The 22,442-nt window shown below is 42.8% G+C and overlaps 2 protein-coding genes across 3 annotated transcripts in view; one reads left to right on the plus strand and one right to left on the minus strand.

Moving 5' to 3' along the window:
- The window catches only part of BRF1 (BRF1 general transcription factor IIIB subunit), a 172,230-nt gene that overhangs the window by 74,383 nt on the left and 75,405 nt on the right, over window positions 1–22,442 (minus strand). Inside the window, exons 5-7 of the mRNA XM_005520067.3 lie at window positions 20,017–20,089; window positions 10,806–10,955; window positions 9,131–9,224 (exon numbers count right to left, since the gene is read on the minus strand). Of these exons, the coding sequence (XP_005520124.1) occupies window positions 9,131–9,224; window positions 10,806–10,955; window positions 20,017–20,089 (317 nt within the window). The remainder of the gene's footprint in view (window positions 1–9,130; window positions 9,225–10,805; window positions 10,956–20,016; window positions 20,090–22,442) is intronic.
- On the plus strand, window positions 14,712–19,068 carry BTBD6 (BTB domain containing 6). Of its 2 annotated transcripts, XM_014249882.2 has the most exons (5): window positions 14,722–15,255; window positions 15,510–15,807; window positions 16,014–16,104; window positions 16,379–16,497; window positions 16,732–19,066. In XM_014249882.2, the coding sequence occupies exons 2-5, from the start codon at window positions 15,599–15,601 to the stop codon at window positions 17,762–17,764; spliced, it is 1,452 nt and encodes a 483-aa protein (XP_014105357.1). In that variant the 5' UTR covers window positions 14,722–15,255; window positions 15,510–15,598; the 3' UTR covers window positions 17,765–19,066. The 2 variants fall into 2 exon arrangements, with proteins under 2 accessions (XP_005520123.1, XP_014105357.1); XM_005520066.3 differs by having other exon boundaries at window positions 14,712–15,807; window positions 16,732–19,068.

Here is a 22,442-nt window from a genome sequence, read left to right on the forward strand (position 1 = left end):
GTTATCACTGGCAACAACAAAACGGATTCACCAAATAAAATATCTGTCATCCTAGTCTAGGAGTTTGTTCAAAAATCTTCCTGATATGTCAGCATGATTAATCTACACAAAGCAAAAGTTAAAGTAATATCTCTTCAGCAGGCTGGAAGAGGGACAAGAAATAATGTTCCAAGGACGCACAGAAGCAGTGGTAAAATAAATTGATCATTTGCACAATACACAGATGAAATAGATGGATGAACGTAATTTGACAATAATAAACTTTAGATTTGTTTAATGTTTGCATTTTTGAAGTTCCTACCTATGTGAGAGAGAGGACTGGCTCCATGGGGAACTGCCATGAAAGCAGATGAGTACCTCAGAGGAATTCAATCTTAAATAAGACCACGTGGTCATAACTTAATCCACAAATACCAGCATTTTATACAGGTGGCTGAGAATAAGCACATCCATTTTACAGATGGAGAAAATGAGACAAAAGGTTAAGTACAAAGCCAGGTCAGGAAACGTCTGGCAGAATGCTTCTCTGACAGAAAGTGCCCTTTTAATAATATCAACATTTTCCATGGGAAAATGGCAATGATGGGTCTGCAGCTGCTTCGCTGGAATATTCTCATCTTTCAGAGGAAGCAGAGCTGACAACAGCTTCCATCTGCAAAGCTAGGGAACTAAAAATGGTGATTCGGTGCTCTCAGCAGAAGACCTTTCTGCATTTCTCTCTCCCCCCAAAAAGTTGCTGTTTTCTCCCCAGTTCTCTCCTCTACCTCTGGTAACTCCTTCTGAAGGAATTTTCCCTAGGACAGAAATTCCGTTTTCAGCCAACACTAGGGTCAAAGCCAAGAGCACAGGGCCACATTCTCCTGCTGCACCCTCATCAGTCTTTGTGTTTCTTCCTTTATAAATTGAGGAGCAAGAAAAGACAGCCCATATGGAGGGGAGTAGGCAGGCTGCAAGAGCAGGACACTTTGCCCAGAGACATCCCACTCCTAGAGCAGGGGCCAGAGGCCACAGGCAGCACCTCATGTCATGAACCACACAGAGAGAGACAGACACCTCCATTCGACTCCAAGAACAAGCAGCACACTAAGCCCATGCATGGCTATGTGAACAGCCAGAATTAGTGCTGCTGAGGAGAAGAAAGCCTCCAAAAACTAGACTTGCTTTTGGAATTCAAGCATCTCCACAAAGCCTCAAATTGGCCATGTACTTAAGAGTGACTGACAGCCCAAACCCTTCCCTCAGAGTACCAGGGACCAGCTCACTCCTCCTCTCTTTCAGATCAAATTGGAAAGGAGAGGAGGATGCTGTTGGCAGCAGCAGCACCCAGCTTTTAATTAAAAGACTAGAAATCTTTCTTGGCGTTAACGGGTTTCACCCAGCATGCATTACCCACCTTCCAGGAGGGAGCCACATCTATCAGGTTAGAAGGAAAACCTGGCTAGGCCACTATTATTATTATTATTTTAATTCAGGATTCACTTAATGCCAAACCCATGTATCATTTGACGAGCATGGATCTTCCCAGTCACAGTCATTAAAGAACAGCCATCCATCTCTCCACGAATGAATCATGTACTCACAGGCAGCCCCACTTCCACAGCAAGACTCTTCCTCCCAACTAGCCTCACCTTGTTAAAATATTACTCTCCTCCCAGTGTTAAAAGCCAAAGTGCACTTTGGCAAAGACACACAGTTTGTTTATCCAACACTTGCTCTGAGATGAGCTGCCAGAGCCCCACCAAGCAGCACCACCTCTGTGTGTGCCAAGCAGCCAGGAAAACACCAGGAGCAACCCCCATGAAACCAGGCTGGGGACAAGATGACCATGCCTGGGTGTGAGCACCCAACCCCTGCAGACACCTCAGGCTCTGTCTGTCCCTCTCCTGCCCACAGCGTCATCTGACTCACGTCACGTACCCTGCACCCATCAGACGCCAGCCCTGGGGTGAGCCAATGTGCCGGAGCTGGCACGAGCTCCAGCTCAAGCACAGCTTCCACCTCAAGCCAGAATGGAAGGATGGGTCCCTCCCACCACCCTCAGTGTATCTGCACCAGGACAGGGCAGAGCTACATCATGTTTAACTCTTCTCCCAAAATGAGGAATCATCCTGATGGTCAGGATCCCATCTTGAGCACCATCTCCGTGGGAGAGCGAGCTGCACACTCAACATTTTCTCCTTTAACTTGATATAAATAAATACCTGCATTTGCCAACCACTCGCCTGCCTCAACATTTTACATTGGCTGATATCCTGTCTACATATTTTTAAACATTTCTTTAATTTTATCCACTGTTTGGACACATGCCACCAAGGCAACAAACTGATGTTGCAGCAGTCTGCACCACATGAAACAAAGCAACATTAGTTTGGCAGTTAAGAAAAACTGAAACAACCTTAATTATAAACACAATAATTTCAGGGGCAAGGGAGTGGCTTCATGAAAAAAAAAAAAATAGCTACAGGCTATTTTTGAAGTCCCACATAAAAATGCTATCCAAGTTCATTTTCCACTTTTGTTAACCTAAAAAAATCTAATAAGAGTTGCCACTTTAAGTTATGCACAGACAGAGAGAAAATAAACAGATATACAAATTAAAATATTATTTCCTTGGCACAAATTCAAAAAGGCTCTAAAAATTGAAATTTTACAGACAAGGTTTTTCTATTTATAGTCAAAGCAGAGGCAACCACAAAAGCTCAGGCTAAGATTCAACTTCCAGTATAAACCATCCTATTACAGTTTCTCACAGCAAATTCTTTCAAGAAAATTCCTCTGGGAGAAAAGTTTTTCCAGAGCTTGGTGTCATCTGCCTCTAACTCCAACCCTTCTTCATAAAGAAAAATTTCCACAGTTGTTGTTTCGTCCATTTACAGACAAGACCACACCTCTGTTTCTGATAAAGCACTTTTGTGCACAAACTAGTAAACCGATTCTGTTCACACTTAATTTAACTCCCAATAAGGGAAAATGGGTCAATCATTTTGAAGTTATATGCAATGTCCTTTTTACTTCATTTTGTTCCAAGGATACACTTCAGTGGAGACTCCTGAATCCAGTCTACAGTGACAGAAAAAACAGACTCGTGTGCAGTTAAGGGCTTGGTTTTAATGTTTAATTGAGATTCTGCAGCACTGGGTACAACAAAACACACAAAAGTACAAGGACTTCTGGAGTCCAACTCACAAATGCTTCAGGAGTCCAAGTTTAAATCCCAAGAGGAACTTGACCATTCAGGAACAGCCACAGTGTCTTTCTACCTATACACAATCAGCATCGAGCTCTAGAAATCTAGAAATGAGCAGAGGTATCTCCATACAGAAGGACAAACAAATTACAACTTCAGAGAAAGATATTTTTTTTAAAGAGGGAATGTGGGGTTTAGCCTGAGCCATCAGCCTTTAAGTTACCTGTTGGGAGAGGTCTTTTTAAAGTACTTAAAGTGTTTTATCAATGGATTAGAAAAAAAAAAGCTGATATGCCACACTGTTAGCAGAAATATATGAAAAAGAACCTTTATTGCAAGATAAACTGGTGCTAGTAATTAAACTCCTCAGAGTTTTCCCAAATTAACAATATAAAAACTCTAAGTAATAATTTACATGGTCATCTACATAATCTTAACTGTTGTATCAATTACAAATATTCTAGCAATAGATCAGCTGATTTGACACCTCAGACAATTCCAAACTCTGGAAAAGTAAGCTATTTACTTTTGTGCCTTAGTGAAGAACCACAATACTGCAGAACATCCCCACTGCTTTAATTTAACCCTCACCATTGGTTCCTGCCACTCCAAACCTGTGCACTGACAGCAGAGAAGCTCAGAATTCACACTGGGGTTCAAACCATCACTATTTCTATACCACAAATCTAACAGTCTGTTGCATCATCTTTCTCTCCTTATTTTTTTCCAAGCCATACAATGTTTACACATGAACTATTTATAGGAGTATGTAAACACATACCCTAAAAGTGATACTTATTATAGAACACATAACTGAAATAGTTATTAAATGCTTCCTACCTAACGTAACAAAAAGTTTTCCAGTAGTCACCAGTAAGTAAATAAATGGAAGAGTAATTTTCTGATATGTAAACATTGTACATATATATAATTTTACATGTACTTGCAGTAATATAAAAGGTCGTTTTAAGCCTGTGTGAAAGAGTATCTCATTACTAAAGGTAAGGACAAAATCAGAGGTGATCCAGTTGCTGTAGTTTTACAACTTACAACTTATCACCCAAGCTGTGCTAAATTAGTCTGTCTGTTACTGGACAAATGTAACTGTTAAAGAGAAATATTTTCACCTTTACACAACTTCCAGCATCAATACATATTAACTCTTTTTGCAATAGACATAGAGTATACACACAAAGTCATTTACTTCAAATTAATAGGTGACTGATAATTTATGGGGCTCATTTGCTGGCAACTCTCTGATGTTTCTCTAAGTATTGGAACACGTACCTCTAAAAATTGTACCAAATAAAGCACCCTTTAGAATTAGTTAGGAACTTGCTCACACCAACACAGATTTAAAACTGTCACAAGTTCATTTGGAGACAATTTAAAGCTATTATTCTACAAATGCTTGCACAAAGAGTTAACTTGCATTAACACTTGTGGTCCACTGTCAGCTCCTGGACAATCCTAACAGCACATCCCTGGCCATCCCAGAACTCTGTCAGTCTAAACCACCTGAAAAATTTTCTTCTTTTTCCCCCTGATTCAAATGCTCACACCACGCTAATGAAATAAAATGTGTTAGCATTCCTTAAAATTCTGCTTCATTAATGCAGCTCCTCTGCTGTGGTCTGTCAAAAGCACTCTATGATCTCCCGGAAAAGAAAAATAGAGCTGTTTAACTTCTTAACAGCCACTCAGATGAGGAAAGTCAAATACAGGAAAAACTATTTACAAGATCTAGGCCTGAGTTAGTGCGAATAAGTTACTGATTGTTTCAAAAGTAAGAGTCACCAAGTAATTTTGAAATTATATTTTTAAGTATGATGTACTAAAATATATTAGGAATCTAATTAATGTATTAACTTGCTAACTGTATAGAAGCTGGACTTTTATAAAAAGAACATTGCCTGTGAAATTTGATTCCTCAGAAATAAAACCTTTTTTTATTAAACCAGACAATCCAACTTACAAAGGTACACAGCATCAGCCCACGTGGATCAAGCTGTATTTTACTTACCATACTAGAAAGGTTTCTAGAAATCATCTGTAAGCCACTTGAATTGATTTAACTGGAGACATGAGGTATTGCTCAATTTAGCTTATGGCAGCAGCAGCCAGTGAAGGGGCTGCTTGGTTGCTGAGCTGGGATCAGAGCAGACACCTCCACAAGGTCCTTTACATGAAATAAATGTCCTGGCGTTCTACATGCTTCTCTCCACATCACACTTCAAGCAAGAGCCCTTACATGACTCTGACATTCTGAGCACCCTCAGCCCCTCCATGCTCAAGCACCTCAGGTGTCCAGCTCTCACTGATTCACTGGATACCCTCCACAGAATTTTAGCATGGCTGTACGTGGATCACAGCCCAACACTGACTTCTACACGCCTTTCCTTTCAGTCCTGGCCTTGAGAGGGCTTTGGTGTTTTGAATAACAGCAATTTCACAGCTACCCATGTCCCTGCTACCTTCCCTTCTCATCCTGACTCCAGACTATGTACAGACTGGCTCCTGTCTTTGCCTGCTCTCACAGGCATCTGTCCAGCTTGAGACAGCACTGAGAGCTTGGACACGAGGTTTATGCCAGCCAAACATTACAGAAATTTTAAAGAAAAATGAAAAAAAAAGAAAAGCTGCAGGCAGCACATTCAGGACATTTATCTCTACGCATAAATCTTTAATTTTTCAAGGAAATTACAACCTCGGTCACTGAAAGAGCTGTAGCATGGTCCCCAGGATATAAGCAAAAGCACCCCCTTATGAGAGTTCCTGCAACATCCACAACTGGTAAATGAAGCCCCTTCATGTCAAGTCTTGTCTTCCTTCCCAAAACACTATGAGGTTGTGAGACAAAAACATTCACCTCAAAAATGAGCTATTTAAACCCATTCTGGCCTTTCGTTCCAATTTCCTCTAAATGAAGCTTTACTGCTTCTGAAGTTCATCACAAATAAGTTTTTTAGCAGACAGTATTTTATGGAACTGAGAAGAAGTATTTTTTATGCAAAAAGCAGTTCAATTTAAAGATAAAGTGAGCAAGTCAAAGCAGCAAAATGCAAATGTTAAGAAAGATAAGCTGTTTTTTTTAATTTTTTTTTTTTTTTTTAATTTCTATGCAGGAAGTGCCTGAGATCTTCAACCAGGAGTAAGGGCCGCACAGTATTAGATAATTCACAATGGACAAGTATCACAAGAATTATTCCTACTGAAGATAACACAAAATGCAGAATGCAGAGAAAGCGTGCAAGAGGTGAATAAAAAGATGAAGGGGCAGAGTATTTAAAGGTTAAAAAGACAGAGGCGAAGACAGGTGCATTGAACACAGGCACCAATATGAGGACCGAACTAAATAAAAGGACCGGGTTTATTAAAAGTTAATTTTTGCTACCTCCACGGATGATTACATAGAAAATAACAATTTGACTAATTAGCTAATATTTGTACAGTACTTTGAATATATAAAGTGATATATAAGTTAATATAATTTCAATTAGACTGGAAATGAGATAGAATTATCAGTGCATTTATTAATATTTAATAAGTTCGCTTTCAACAACAGCAACAAGCTTTACATTTTAATTGTGTGCTTCAAAACATAAAGCTAGAAGGCCCTGAGAAGTGATTACAAAGTTTTCTCTAGCAATATTCCAAAAACCCACTCACATTAAAAATAAACAAGCATTGCTTTTTAACCAAACTGATGCCCAAATTAAGAACTCTTGATTGGAAGATGAGTGACAGCACACATGGGCCATGCTTTGTCGCTTCTTCCGTCTGAAACAGATTCCCTGTACGACCAAATCATGAATTTTTATGACCTGGAGATACTTCACAATTTCGTGAGCCTCCTCCTAAGAGCTCCTCCTCCAGCTCAGAGCAGGGAAAGAGGACACAGCCTCCAGGTACATGGGCTTGCTTCTCTCCAGCTGATGCACAACAGGGTGAACTAATCCATGCACTGCCAGGACCAGAAATAGTGCCCTTCTCAGGGAAGGGCTGCCACCCCTTGCTGAGCGTCCTCCCCAAACATTCCCAGGAATTCCCAACCAGGATTTCTTAAAGAGCATCATTCCTGCATCCTCATCTACACATTCCTGTCCCCCCCAAGGCAGACGCACATCATGTGGGGCCTTCCCTTGCAGACTTCTGCCACCAAAAACAAACCCAGATTCCAATGGTCTGTGCTTCCCCAGGAAGCCAACTGGGAGCTAAATCAAACCACAAAGCAGAACCTGCAGGCTGGAAGTGTCGGCATTATCTGGACTCATGTTGGGTTTCACTTCCAGAGCTGTCAGGGAGAAGCCATCAGCAGTGAGCACAGCATACAACACCTTCATAAAACACAGCAGCAGCTACTCTTTACCAACCAGAGCAACTATAATTAAAAGGAAATAAAACTGCACATCAAACTGAGAAGCAAAGGAATTTTTAAGAATGTGAAATAAGTTCTTATTCATTTAGACAATTTCTATTTGATGGCATTTTGAAAGGAATTCTTGAAAAAAGAGGAAAAAAAACGGAGTGCAGAAAGAGTTATTCAAAGGTATTTTTTTTATTTGCCTTCGTTAAATACTATATAACGTGCTCTTATTTGAAAAACATCAATCAAATTTATAGATTCATGATAAATAGTTGTAATTATAGCTGCCTGAAAATAATTCAGCTGTCACGTTTACCCTGTCAAAGTAAATAAGGCTGTCATTTTAGTTGATGTGTGTGACTTGAGTAAACATTTCAAAGCATGAATTTTGAAGATTTTCTCGCTTGAAACAATTGCTCAAATTAATTTTCCTTCCAACTCTAATTTATTATGCTTATTTTCTTAGTAAGTATAAACTCTTCAGCTATTTAACCAAAGCATCTTGGAGTATACTGCGGTGCACAACTCATTAATCATACAAAATGCACAACTAAAACACATCACCTTTTGGCCAGAGAAAAAGAAGTGGCATTGGTATTGCTCCATCCTTATAGCTGCAGTACCTTGAAGCATTTACAACACTTCAAATTTATCCCTATACCACCCATGCATAGTTGGAAAATGGCATCATTCCTGTTTCACCAATGAAGATCCGGGGCAGAAACATTTTCTGCAATTAATAAGTGAATATTTTTAACAAGTATTGGGCTCAGTTGGATGTGCTGAAGCTGATCACAGCAAGGTGGAGAGAGACACTAAGGAAGATTTCTAAAGACAGACCTTTGGGGAACAAACATCAGAATATACTGGTGATAGAAAAATTTCCAGCTGTGGGCAACAGAAATCATGGAATTTCAGTTAGGTCATTTTTAAATCAGCCTATGGGGAAAGAGTATGTTACAACTTTTCAAAAGTAAAATGACGTATACTGGGTATCTGCTTACATCATTAAACTATGGAAATACCACTTGATCTTTAAAAAAATAAACACACAGAAGGTACTTGGAAAATTCCAACTTTTCAGGGGTCCTTCACTGAACTTACCATTAGATTCACTGTGCTGTCCTCTATCAGCACTGCAACACTACCAAAAACAAACATTTCAGCAAAATATTTTGAAAACTTCTGTTCAATAACAGCTTAAAGACAAGACTTTTCATCACCTGGCTTCTGGATTAATGAAAAAATCTCGCAGTAGACTGTCAGCTTTAAGAATCAATAAATTATTTTTTCTGAGGACATAACAATATTGTTAGTATTACTGACATAGCATTATTTTGCCTTTAAATCTTCACTTGTTAAATAGGCACAGCGTTCCTTACCATCTTTGCTAAGCATTTGAGGCCTTACATAAGAGGCAAGGTGTTAATACTTTAAAATGACCAGCCAAAATATATACTTATTTGACTCATGGCACTTACAAAAATAACCTGGTTTTCTCCAATATACATTTATTTTAGACTATATCACTGTTCAGTACTGTAAATGAAAGATAAAAGCAGTAAGACTGCACTGACCTTTTCCTTAATGTAGACTCACAAACCTTCACCACCCTGATGACCTCTTTAACAGTCCGTCGGAAGTCATGCATTCTTGCTGCCACTAGCAAAGCTAGAGAACAAACAGGGAAAGTTACTATCAAAAAGAGGGAAATTTCCTGAAGACAAGCAGAAAAACAGTCAGGTACCTATACCCTCTCCCTTCTCCCTGCCTTCAGCCAAAGAGCTGTAAATGTCTATGCTCAGCTGTGTCCCCGAATATTGGTGATGGACTTGACTTCACAAACTTTGCTTTCTACCCACTAAGCCAAGTGCATGTTGCACCCTGAAAAATTCTGTGCTTTAACATTTGGGAAACTATGGTTATCTACAGCACAATAACATTTCAATGATTACTTATTTCAGTTACCATCTTTTTAGCAGAACTCACTGAATTCTGTCCCAAATAAAAAAATCTCCAGAGAAACAGAGAATGTGCCTAAGCTGGTCTCCTCACTGCTGCCACTGCTATCCCCGTCTTGCTGGTGTCCAAATGCTTTCCTGCCAGACCCTCTACACAGCCAGGTAACCAGTTGCATTTACATGGGGTATGGATTCAGAGCACCAGCTCTTTTTTGAAGCACCACCCTCCAGTCATACAGTAGCTGACTGCACAGAGCAGTTTTAAGAATAAAAAAGTGCTTTTTTTAGAGGAAACTAAACCAAAGCTCCACTTCTGGTATGTGTTTGAAGTGCTCTTAACAGGAACATCAGGGCTGAACTAACCACTGGTTATTCGAGCTACGTGTGGCACAGACGTTTGAGCCAGGGAGCCAAACTAAACCCAGTCCACAATCCAGCACGTGAGCTGCATATTGCATGGATGGATGGAAGGGGCTCAGCACCACCTGCCTCCATCTATTGATCCATGTCTGTTGAATTAAATTACTTGCTCGTGTGGATACAGCCCATGTAGCGCATCAAAGAGCAGACTGCTCTCCCATAGTCTATACTCAAATTTCTAGCAATGTGCAACAATCAAGTACTATTAACAAAAAGGGGTAGAAATGTCAAAAAAATTGCATAGTCCTGGGCTCTCAAAGGTTTGAGCACTTCTTCTTATTCATGCATACCAATGTAAGATCTTTCAAATAAAATAAAGCACATACATGAACTCTGTGACTACCTACACTCTTTGTTACTCTCACCCCAGTGGCTACTATCTTTCAACCTGGACCTCCCAAACCCATAGGTTTTAAGCAAGCATCATGACAGCAATGGATCTTGGAAAAAGATGAAGAAAGAGAGAAAAATAATTTCACAAAACAGGTCAAAGAGGGCACTTCTTGCATAAGACTCTGTGTAAAGACACAAATCAAAGTGTTTGCACTAATGGTGTCATTTTAGCTGACAAAAAACCTTTTAGCAGCTAGAGCCTGCAGAGTAGGGGCAAGAAAAGCACCAGGAAAGAGCTTAAAAATAATTCAAATTGTAAGCTACAAAGGGTCCGAGCAAGTACTGTAGGAGCAAGGGCAAAAATGAAGTTATAGTTTCAGAAATTATTTTGATGAAGACCTATATAATCTGTAGACACCCAACAGAACAAAACCCCTAGAATGTGGATACCACCAATGAAAAGGTAAAGTCCTCATTTGTTCCAGGCTTCCCCATCCCACCGGCTGTGGGGAAGGGACACAGCCAGGCACTGACATACCCGCTCCGCAGAGCCCCGAGGGCCGGCGGCCGGTGTGCATCCAGTCCCGCTTCATCCTCTGCAGCAGCCTCAGAGCTGTCATGGACACCTCGTGGTTCTTATCCCCAAACTCCAGCATGTGTGCAAATCGGGGGATATACAAGCACGGATCTGCAACAGAAAGTAACACAATTATGTCTAACCCTAACATCGATTTAGGAAATGCAGCGCAGCGAGGCTGCTGTGCTCGTCTGGCTTCACCTCAGCAAACACAGACTGTACTGCTGGGCAGATTCTCTACCACTAAGCTTTAGAAGGACTTTTTTAGATAACCTAAAACCAAATAACTTCTTGCTCTATAGACATGAGATCTTTAAAGCACTGCACAAATATTCTTACATGCTTTTCAGCATCCAAGGCTGCACACACTGACTGTGACATGTGAGCAGTGTTACTGGTATCAGGGAAAGCATGTCCATAGTGAAGCATTTACAAAAGCTTTTGCAGAATGAGGACATGATTTAGGCCCAAAACTTCTAACGTCTCTCTTATAACACCTCTAGAAAAATAACAAGGTAACTTGCATGTTTTATCTTAAACCTAACTAAAAACTAAGTTTGAAAAAAATTCATTTGCTTAAAATCCTCCCTAACAAAAATCTAGTTACCTTTAAAGTTGATTCCAGCTGTATCTCAGACTCATATTCCAAGAATACAAAACACTGTTTATTACAGACACTAAGGCAGACTTCCATCAGCATAAAGTGCTGAAACCCAATTAACATCATTAGCACTATGACAATTTACATTGGCCACAGATCTTCCTCCAGATGTATAAACTTATTTCAAGCGTTGGTGTTATCAGCTTCAAACTAACCAAAATATGTCAGTACAGACTGTGCTCTGCCTAAACCAATTTATAATTTATCAAACAATCTTGTTAAAGCTACACTTAACACATGTTTACTCTTAGTTGAGATATCAATTTCTCATTTCCTGCCAGCCTTTTATCACTTGACCGAAAATCCATGATGTACGGTAAATTGTTAACTATTAGTCTCAACTCAATTTCCTCTGCTGATCCCCTATGTGGGCACTTAAACCAATAAAGAAGAAAATTCAGCTCAAAACACTGGAAAAATCTTAGGGATTTACAACTAATCAAAGCAGTTTCATTTAGCACCAAGTTCTAACAATGATGCCCTGTTGCTATCCATAATTACCAAGATCACACCATAGGTGATAATGCCTGTCAGCCCCGCAGAAGCATTTAAATGAAAGCACTTATAAAGCAAGAACTTTCAACCTCAAACTCCCTCAAAACTGAGGCTGCAGTCCCCTCCCAAACACGATCCGAAAAAATCAAAGGTTTAGGAGAACTTTACCAATCCCCATGATTCTAAGGACAGGTGTTCTGCACTTCCAAATATGACTTTATGAAGCTCTGCTCTGGAGAAATGACATATTCCAAATTCAACAATGAAAACCCAATCTTTCAGAAGCCATAGCCTGGCTGTACATTTAAGCTTTGCTCTTGGCACTACAGGAACATGTGCAATGTTACAAAGCAATAACTACTTTGCTTTTCTATCTCTTCTTATCCAGAGAGTGCCCAGCTTCAGGTCCTGCAGCTGCCAGAATGGAGCAGACAGTATCCTGGACACGTATTGTTTTAAATATACATCACTTATTTCCACCCCACCCCCCCCACCCCCCCCCAGGTTGAGAATTACAAAGGTAAGGAATTGCAATAACAATTCAAAGGGAGACATTTGAGTATCTCCTCTGGGTCTTGCCAAAGCCAGTGGCAAGAGCCATACCCATGGTACCTTCATTTCTATCACCAGCTTCAAAAGGTGTTTCTTTATTTCTCCATTCATTCTTTCAACCTGGCCTGAGCTCTGCGGGTGCCATGGGATAAGAAGGCTCCATTGTATTTCAAAGCAGCCATAACTCCTTAAAGGAACTTTCCTGTAAAATGAGTTCCCCTATCTGAATCTATTGGTTCCACAATCCCGTATCTTGGAATTATTTGTTCCAAAAATACTTTAATCCTGTAGTTCCTAAAACAATTGGAAACGTTTTTGGCCACCCTGTTAGCTGACATACTATTACCAGAAGATATTTAAACTCTGCCACTCGAGGCAATTTGGTAAAATTCACCTGGCATCTTTGGAAGGGTCCTACAGCCCAAGGCCTCCCTCCCCTGGCAATTTTCTTTGTAACCCTGTTACTGACTTTAGCACAAATCAAGTACCTTCAATAGCTTACTTTGGAGAGGCACACCAATTACACTTACCATTGTTAGGGGAACCCTCTAGCAACTGGACTGAATTAATAATAGTAGTACACAATGCAAGCAAATAGGCTTACCTTTAGGAAAACCCCTTTTTCAGTTATCACTCATCAATCAATCTGTTATTTATGTGGAGTCAAACTTTACAGGACCAAACTTCAGTTTAATAATACTGCCAATTGGACCAGAATTTCTATGAAAGATATCATGTAAATTCAACACATACCTCACCAGATTGCAAAGAGCAACTGTCAGCGCTCTCTCTGGAGCTGAGTTGAATTTCGGAAGCATTTACACATTTGCATTGTAGCTATTCAGACATTTCTGCTGGCATTCATGCCCACAGGTCATTTGACAAAACATTGCACATCGTTAATTTGAATTCTGAAGCTACCAAACAGTCAGAAAATGAATACGTGGGTGGGTTTTAAATAGCAAGCCTTAAAAAACCCAAAAAAAGTAAGACAGTGAATATATAAATCAGAGGCAGAGCCCAGGTTAGCATGGACAAGTCCTGCATGGATACAAACATTTGAAAATAAACAAGAAACGCTAGGAGGTGCAAACCCCAAACAAATTGCTTCATTCCAGAAGCACCAAACCAGCACGGGTGCAACGAGGGTGCCCTGCTCGCAGGAGGGTCCCCTTTGCCTTTGGGTCATCTCTGGGGCTGCAACCCCTGCACCCGCGAGCAAGTTACAGTCGGGCAAAACCCCGTTGGTTTTCCACAAAGGGGATGCTGGGGTCCATGAAGCAGATCACAAGAAAAACATTATTTCATGTTGTGAGAAAGTAGTATGTGTTTTGCAGAAGACTTTCCCTTCTGTCCTGATCCCAATTCTGACTTGGAACTTGGACTTTTGGAAGAACTTTGATGCCACACAGTCACTAAGAGGGATGTAAGAACAATTTCGAGATGTGCTCGAAACAGTGCTCCAGACCGAAAAGGGCAGGGCCCGCAGAAAGCGAGAGCCGCTCCGCGCTGCAGGTCGCCCCCAGGGAACGGGCACAGCGTGGGGGACATTCCTCGCCGAGCGATGCCGGAGGATGGGCGGGACGGGACGGCCGCGCACAGGCGGGGCACGGCGGCTGCGGGGAAAGGGGAAGAACCGCAGCAGCGTCCCGCGGCTGGAGCAGCCCGGCCGCGGCCGTGCCCGTGCCCCCGCGCCCCGAGCGGCGGCCCCGTTGGGCAGCGCGGCTCCCCCGCGCAGCGCAGCGCGGAGCGGCGGCGCCCCCGCCCGGGCCGCCCGGGAACGGCGCTGAGCGCTCGGGGCCGCCGTCTCCGCCCCGCCGCGGTCCCTCCGCGCTGCCCCGCGTCCCTCCGCGCCTGTCCCGCCGCGGCCGGGGCGGTGACACCGGGCCGCGCGGGGGAACCGATGGCGGGGGGACGGCGGGGCTCGCTGCCGGCGGCGCCCGGCGCTGCGCACGTAGGCGCGGGGGGGCGCATGACGGGCGGGCGCCGGGCGGGGGGCGGCCCTTTCCCCGCCGCGCCCCGGCGCTCGCCATTGGCGCGGGCGGCCGTGACGCGCGGAGCGGGCGCTGCCTCTTAGTGCGGGGGGCGGGGGCGGGGCCCGGCAGAGCCGCGCCGAGCACGGCCGCGCAGCGCTGCGTCCCGCCGCCAAGGGAGCGCCCAGGGCAGCGCCGCATCGCTCCCGCCCGCCGCGGAGGAGCCGGGACGCCCCGCGGGCAGCAGCGCCCCTGGCGCGGGCGGGAGGAGCGCGGAGGAGCAGCAGCAGCAGAGGCAGCGGTGGCGGCCGCCGCGGGGACCGGAGCAAAGTTGGTGCGGGCGGCGGCGGGGCCGCCCCGGGGCGGGGCTGCAGGGAGCCGCCGCCTCGGCTCGGCCCGGCTGCCGCGGATGTGCCCCCGCCGGGCCGGGAAGGACGGAGCGGAGCGCTGGCAGCGGGGATCGGGCGGCTGGCTGCGCTTCACCCTCGCCGGGCTGCTGCACTCGGAGGATTTGTGGATTGACTCTCGCTCCTGACCCACCGCCTCTGCCGGATTCCTGGGGTTTTGTTGCTGGATTTTGGCTTTTTTTTTTTTTTTTCCTTTTTTTTTTTTTTATTATTAATTTTTCTCTCCCCGTTCCTCGGGGAAGGAGCTGCCTGCCGGCCCCACTCGGGCTCCCCGCTGCAGTCGTGGCAGTGCCGTGGAGGCTGGGACCCCCCTACAAGCCAAGGTGAGCGCTGGCACTGATCCGACACGGCATCACCCCTTTCCTCCCGGAAAGGTGCGTCGGGCCGGTAACCAAAGAGCGGGCACACACTCAAAAAAAAAAAAACCAAAGGCCACCCTGCATCTAGAAGCGTACAAAATATCCTGATAGTGGGACTCGCATTTGGGATCTGTTAGTTCTCTCGCTCATGCCACTGCCCCCTGGTTGCCTCAATGGCAGGATCATGAAGTGTTTGACTTTTTTTCTTCTGCTTCCAGAGACCTTAAAGAAGTCCAAAAAGAGTGTGAGGTCAAACGGCAAGGTGCCAGGATGCTATGAAATAGTGCCCCTGTCCCTGAAGAAGAAGATGGCTGCAGAACTTTACCCTGCCAGCACCAACACTAACATTGCAAACAGCAACGCCGCCGCCGCCGCCACCGCTGCCAACAGCAAGAAGAACGCCTTGCAGCTCCAGCAGAGCGCCCAGCCGCCCCCGCCGCCCCAGCTCCAAAACCTCAACAACAACAACTTGGAGAGCGCCAACTGGCAATCTTTCCATCCCACGCTGCGGGAGAGGTAAGGGCCAGGCCCGCCGGACTCTCCCCGGGCGGGCGGGAGACAGAGAGAGAAAGAGAGAGGTGCCCGCCTTGTGCACCTGCGCCCCGGCCAGGCGTGAGCGCAGGGATGGGCTGGAGCCCCGGGGGCCGCCGGCGGGAGGCTGGGGCACCGGGCGAGGGGCAGCCCGCGGCTAACGGGCCTTCTCCCCCCTCCCCTGCTTGCAGGAACGCGCTGATGTTCAATAACGAACTCATGGCTGACGTTCACTTCATCGTGGGCCCGCCAGGGGCATCCAAGAAAGTTCCTGCCCATAAGGTTTGTGCAGATAATTTTTGGCTTTTTAATGCTGCTGAGCAGGTCGCCTTCTTCCCCTGCCTTACAACTAGGTTCCACTTTTTTTTTCCTAATTATAGCTCTTGTTTAATCCCAGAAGTAATTCCCATATGCTGCAATTAAAGGGAGCAGTCGAAGGCAGTGTTCTGCTTCCACTGCAGCTTGTAACTTTTGCTAAATGTAGCTTTTAGGAAAGCCAGCACGCTCAGCTGTTCCTGATCCATGTTACTGAGGCTCCTCTCTCTTTATTTTCCAGTATGTTTTGGCAGTTGGTAGCTCTGTCTTCTATGCTATGTTTTATGGCGATCTCGCAGAGGTCAAATCTGAAATCCATATACCAGATGTGGAACCTGCAGCCTTTCTAATCCTATTAAAGTAAGTGGCCACTACAAGTCTGCTAATTACATGGACAGAATCAAAGTAGCTTATAAAATATACATCTCCTAATTGACATTGTGCAATATGCACTTACTGCTGTTTACTTAATGTACTGACAAATATTGAATGTCAGATTTACTGCCAGCAAAGACGACTATAGATTATTTTCATGGCCTACTTTTTTTTTTTCCCTGAGAAACTAATTTTTTTTTCACCCACCTCCCCCTCTAGATACATGTATAGTGATGAAATAGACCTGGAAGCTGACACAGTTCTGGCTACACTCTATGCTGCCAAGAAGTACATCGTGCCGGCCCTAGCAAAGGCTTGCGTCAATTTTTTGGAGACCAGCTTAGAAGCAAAGAACGCTTGTGTCCTGCTGTCTCAGAGCAGGCTCTTCGAGGAGCCAGAGCTGACGCAGCGCTGCTGGGAAGTGATTGATGCTCAGGCAGAAATGGCACTGAAGTCAGAGGGCTTCTGTGAGATAGATCAACAAACACTAGAGATCATTGTAACCCGGGAAGCACTCAACACCAAGGAAGTGGTAGTTTTCGAGGCTGTTCTCAACTGGGCAGAGGCTGAATGCAAAAGGCAAGGGCTGCCGGTTACGCCACGCAACAAGAGGAATGTATTAGGGAAAGCTTTGTACTTGGTGCGGATTCCAACCATGACTTTGGAAGAGTTTGCCAACGGAGCTGCCCAGTCTGACATCCTCACCCTTGAGGAGACTCACAACATATTCCTATGGTACACAGCCGCAAATAAACCCAAATTAGAGTTCCCCCTGACAAAAAGAAAAGGACTCGTGCCTCAGCGCTGCCATCGGTTTCAGTCATCTGCGTATCGCAGCAATCAGTGGAGGTACCGGGGGCGATGTGACAGTATTCAGTTTGCTGTAGACAAACGGATATTTATAGCAGGACTGGGATTGTATGGGTCAAGCTGTGGCAAAGCTGAATACAGTGTCAAAATCGAACTGAAGCGCTTAGGTGTTGTCCTTGCTCAAAATCTGACAAAGTTTACCTCCGACGGCTCCAGTAACACCTTCTCTGTGTGGTTTGAACACCCTGTGCAGGTTGAGCAAGACACCTTTTACAATGTAAGTGCTATTCTTGATGGTAACGAACTCAGTTACTTTGGACAAGAGGGAATGACTGAAGTGCAGTGCGGGAAAGTGACGTTCCAGTTCCAGTGCTCCTCGGACAGTACTAATGGAACCGGAGTACAGGGAGGACAAATACCTGAGCTCATTTTCTACGCATGATGCATTTCACCTTGATTGTATTCCAGTGCTGCAATGATGCACATTAAGGGATTTTTTCGGTTTTACTACGAACTCTGCAGCAGTATGGAATGTTACGCTACTTACCTATCTGCTACATCAGGCTATACAAATAAGTGAAGGAATGCTCTTGAATTTAATCTTATTTTATTTATTCATAAGCTATTTGACTTAATTATTAAGACTGCAACATGCAGAAAAATGTTAAATTTTGCACGTACTGTGCATTTATTTTGTATATAGATAACTAACTTGCAGACTGCAGCTGACTCAAACAGAATGTTCTAAACTAGAGCAGTTTATGAATCTGTGAAATATAAAACATTTTTACTTGCCCTAAATCCTGTGTACTTGATCTTTGCTGACCTTATGGCTCGTGTGTGTTAATTCAGGTACAGCTAACAGGGGTGATAACACTGTAGTCTGGTCCCTCTGTGCATCCACACCCAGCAAATAGGAAAGTTCCCTCTCTTGGTAACTGAAACGATCCATCAGCAGCCTTTATTTTCCCTTCATGAGAAAAGGAGCTGACACTTGAGGAAGCTCAGGGTTTTTTGTGTGTTGCCCAAGCTGAAGATAGACAAACCATCAGTGTACTCAAAGCTCATCAGAATCATCCTGTGGGTATATTTGAAAACTCCTAATGCCCCTGAACATTCAGCATCTCTGTTAACCTGCAGCCTGCCCACCAAACAGCAGCACTGCCACTTGCACCTGTCAAACTACACCCCCCTTCGACTGGCCAGAGTCAAGACACACAGATGAAGTTAATTAATTCAGTGACAGGGCTGCGTCACAAATTTAGCCCAGGGCTGTATTACTGGCAGACACTATCTGAATTTACATCCCTGCCTTGTACAGAGCAGCAGGCATTAGAAAAATACTTGCAAGATGGTGCTTAGGTTCATTTAAGTTTGCTAATTAGAAGTAAGCCACCTTAAAAAAAAAAAGGCTGTTGGATCTTTCCTCCTGCTTTATCTTTTTGGGAAAACAGTCTCCAGCATTATCAGCAATCATTATATGCTAGTACTTTTCTCAGAAAGTGATGAAAGTACTTCTGTTTTCTCTAAGGTCTCATGATCATATAGCTGAGCCAATTAGAAATATTTACTGGGTTTTATAAATGTTAAGATGAGCTCGGAAGAGAGTACTCAAACAGCAGTCTAAACCAGTATTTTTTCCATGTATAGCAAGTACCTCTACATCTAACATGTTTGCCTTTTCCCAAGCTGCATTAATTTTCACCGTGAAACTAAGCTGCAATGCAAATCCTGCCTGTTTTCTCTCTCTAAAAAAAAAAAAAAAAAATGAAAAAAAGTAATGAAAAATAAGAAGGGAAGTGAATTGCTGAGAGCAGGACCTCTCTAGCAGAGCTGGAGCTGTGCTGCTGCAGCCGCGCTGTGCCGCACTGCCCGGGCGCTGCTCCCCTTGCTGCAAAGGCAGCAGTCCTGTGCCAGCCCAGTACAGCTGAAGGGGTGTGCCTGTGTTGTCGTTCTGCAACACAGCCATCTGATTCTCTCAGTAGAGATTAAGGAGAGTGGGAGTGAGAGTGGGTAAAGATGCAGGCAGATAATTCCTACACTGAGGTGGATAACAGTCACAAGACCTCACCAGAAATGCACTCTTCTAACTGGAAATAGCAAATTCCCTTAGCTTAAACCCACAACTTAGAGAATGGCTTCTGTACCCTTTCAACAGGTTAAAACCCACCTTCCTATCATAGTCATGATTTCAGTGTTGACTTATTAGAAGTTATTCACGTGTTTGGAAAAAGCTGCTCCTCATTTTCCGCCAAGCTGTTTGTATTTCAAGCACTGAACAGCTCAGCTACAGGTGATGGACAGATAGTAAATTTGCAAATACTTATCAAATGTTACATCTGTGGAATTGAAGCATGACAGGCCTGTAGGAGCTTGCTGATACACAGAAATTTGTTACACATCAGTCCATTGTCTTAGTATAGCCCAAATTACTCTTGGAAAAAGCAACAAAACTATTTGCAAAAGAAAACAACATCTAGTTCCAAAAAAGTTCTTACATAAAGGAGAACAGGCTCTTAGAGTCAGCAATGCTCCTCTGCCTGGATTGATTCCAGCTTCACTATAAAGTTACTCCTTGGGTACCAACATACAATACTATGTATATATACATGCATACATACATATTTTTTTCAAGTAACCATAGGAAAAAAAAAAATACTCAAGTAGTCAAAAGTCAAATCATTAAAAAAATACCTATGGCTGGAGCATTTATGCAGAGTTCTCTGGCCAACAGAAGGAAAGTTCTTCCCAGAACATAGACATTCACCTATTAAAAGACAAAAGAAGCATTATGTAAATCTTAAAACCACAAATGTTTTTAATAGAACATTTATGTGGAAAGGAGAAAAACCCAACTTCTGAAATCTTAACCAGCTTAAAAAAAAATCAAGTTATACAAGCACTATTCATATGTACAGGATAATACTCAGTGCTTGTCAAAATCTGCACAAATTAGCATTGTAAATCAAAGCATAAGTTTATATTGAAAAAATTCTAAGAAGTTTTTCATCATGCTCTCCAGTGGGCTCTGTGCTGCTCTGTAGTACAGTTTTTCAGTTGTCACATTACATCATAAGGCATTAAGTAGACTTCAATGTAATATCAGTATATATAGAGTGTCATTTATCTTGTACCATTACAAAACCTGAGCAAATACAAGTCAGTGCAAATTTTGGTTCTGCATGATCATCTGTAGTTGCATAATTAAGTATTGCACAAGTACACACCAAACTTTTCACCAAATCAAGGAGTGGTGCTACATGCCCCAAGGGTTATTTGTCATATCTTGCTGTTTGGACATTGCCTCAGATCACATTAAAAACATTAGGAAAAAAAAAAATCATCAAAAAAGCTCAGGCACCAGGGACAGAGCTCTGCTCCCTTCCCCTCTTTCACTGCTGCACCCAGGAAGATGTAAATGGAGGGAAGGAGTTACCCTTCATACTCTTGATTTGCAATTTATAGCACAGACAAACCATATTTGTATTTTACAAGTCTGAGGAAGTTTTCTTTCTCTATCTTAAGGTGTGTTTTTGTGGTCAGCAAGAAAGGCAGGATATACTCCAATTCCCAATCAGTCTCAAACATTCCCACGGAGCTCCATGAACACCTTGCTTCCCCCAAGGCATATGTAAAGGTCAAGGTTAGTATAAAAATCTCCATCCTCCTACACTCCAAGCAAGTAGGTTTCTGGTTTGTTTTGAACAATGGTATATACTCTATTGCTTTTAAGGAACAAAACTGCTCCTCTCTTTCCTACACCAGGATAGTGAAGGTGTTTACTTAGCAGTCAATTACACAACTGAGTGATAATTATGGTACAAGCCTATGGAATTAGAAAATTATTGCTCTTTGCATTTCATCAAAGAGCTTCGCCAACCTTAGTTTAAAAGCAGGCTTTCCTCCCGAGAGTATAGACGGTTCTGTAATATATGTATCTCAACAAAAACAACCAAACCCCCAAACAACTGACATATTTTCACCTAGCCCTTCAAAATATTTACATGAAAATGTTTTTAATGTGTATTTTTCTCAAATATATATATATAAAAAATCATAAATTAGAACTTCAAAGAAATCTTCAGAATGATCACATATCCTGAAAATGACTGTGCAATCAATTATACATGATATGATGGTAATTCATTCCATATTTAGTGAAAAGTGAGTGTATTCCATGCTGTGTCTGACCAATAGTTGAACTGGCCAAGAAGATGCAAAAATACAGCCTTAAATTTTACTGCCTTTTTTCTTCCTGAAATAGGGCACAACATAGAAGCACAATTCTAGGGGAAGGAAAAGAGCAAAACATACTCTCTGAATGAGCAGTCTGTTTTCTAGGAAGTAAGTCACCAAATTTTATACAGAAAAAAATATGTACCTACTGAATCTGGCAATTCATACTGGAATCTGAGAGCTTGTGACTTTCCACGAGCACTGAGACAGAACAGGTATCACTAAAGCAAAATGTCTGCAGCATCTCAGTTGGCTTTAGATTCACTGCAAGCTCAAAATGGGTTGTTTTTACCTTTTGTCTAAAAAATATTAACATAAAGAATGAGTGTTTGGCTGTAATTTCAGCCTTCTAAGCTGGCCGACCAAGTTACTATAAATCTTAAACCTCATCACTTAGATCTTGTTCTGCAAGGACAATTCACCACACAAATCAATAAAGTTACTTCAGTGGAGCAAAGTACATATGATGTTTCTGTTAGAGGCTTCACAAACTCATCTAGTTCTCTTATATTAGTCTAGAAAAAAACCCATAAAACTCTAATCCAAACAAGTATTTTTCCTTCTAGCTTTTTTCCTTGTCACGACATCCAAATACTTGATGTTTGTCACCATCAAACCACGTCACTACCTAAGAAACTCCTCCTAAGCAAACTTTCCATAAATGCAATAATAAAGAGCAAATAAATATGAAGAGGCATAAAGAAGCAGGTATTTTCTTCTAGTGAAGTTCTAACAATCAAAGTGATTGTCAAATTAAATCTAAAGCAAAGACAAATGAATAATAAATGTGCTCAATGACAATATATCCTTATTTCCTTGGCCTAAATGAAAGTCTCCTGACCTACGGTTTATTTGAGAAGTAATGCACTTAAATCTAACCTGCT

This window comes from Pseudopodoces humilis, chromosome 7, assembly GCF_049639895.1.
Source record: "Pseudopodoces humilis isolate 2021_Gansu_Grassland_sample_001 chromosome 7, ASM4963989v1, whole genome shotgun sequence".
In the NCBI taxonomy this organism is placed as follows: domain Eukaryota; kingdom Metazoa; phylum Chordata; class Aves; order Passeriformes; family Paridae; genus Pseudopodoces; species Pseudopodoces humilis.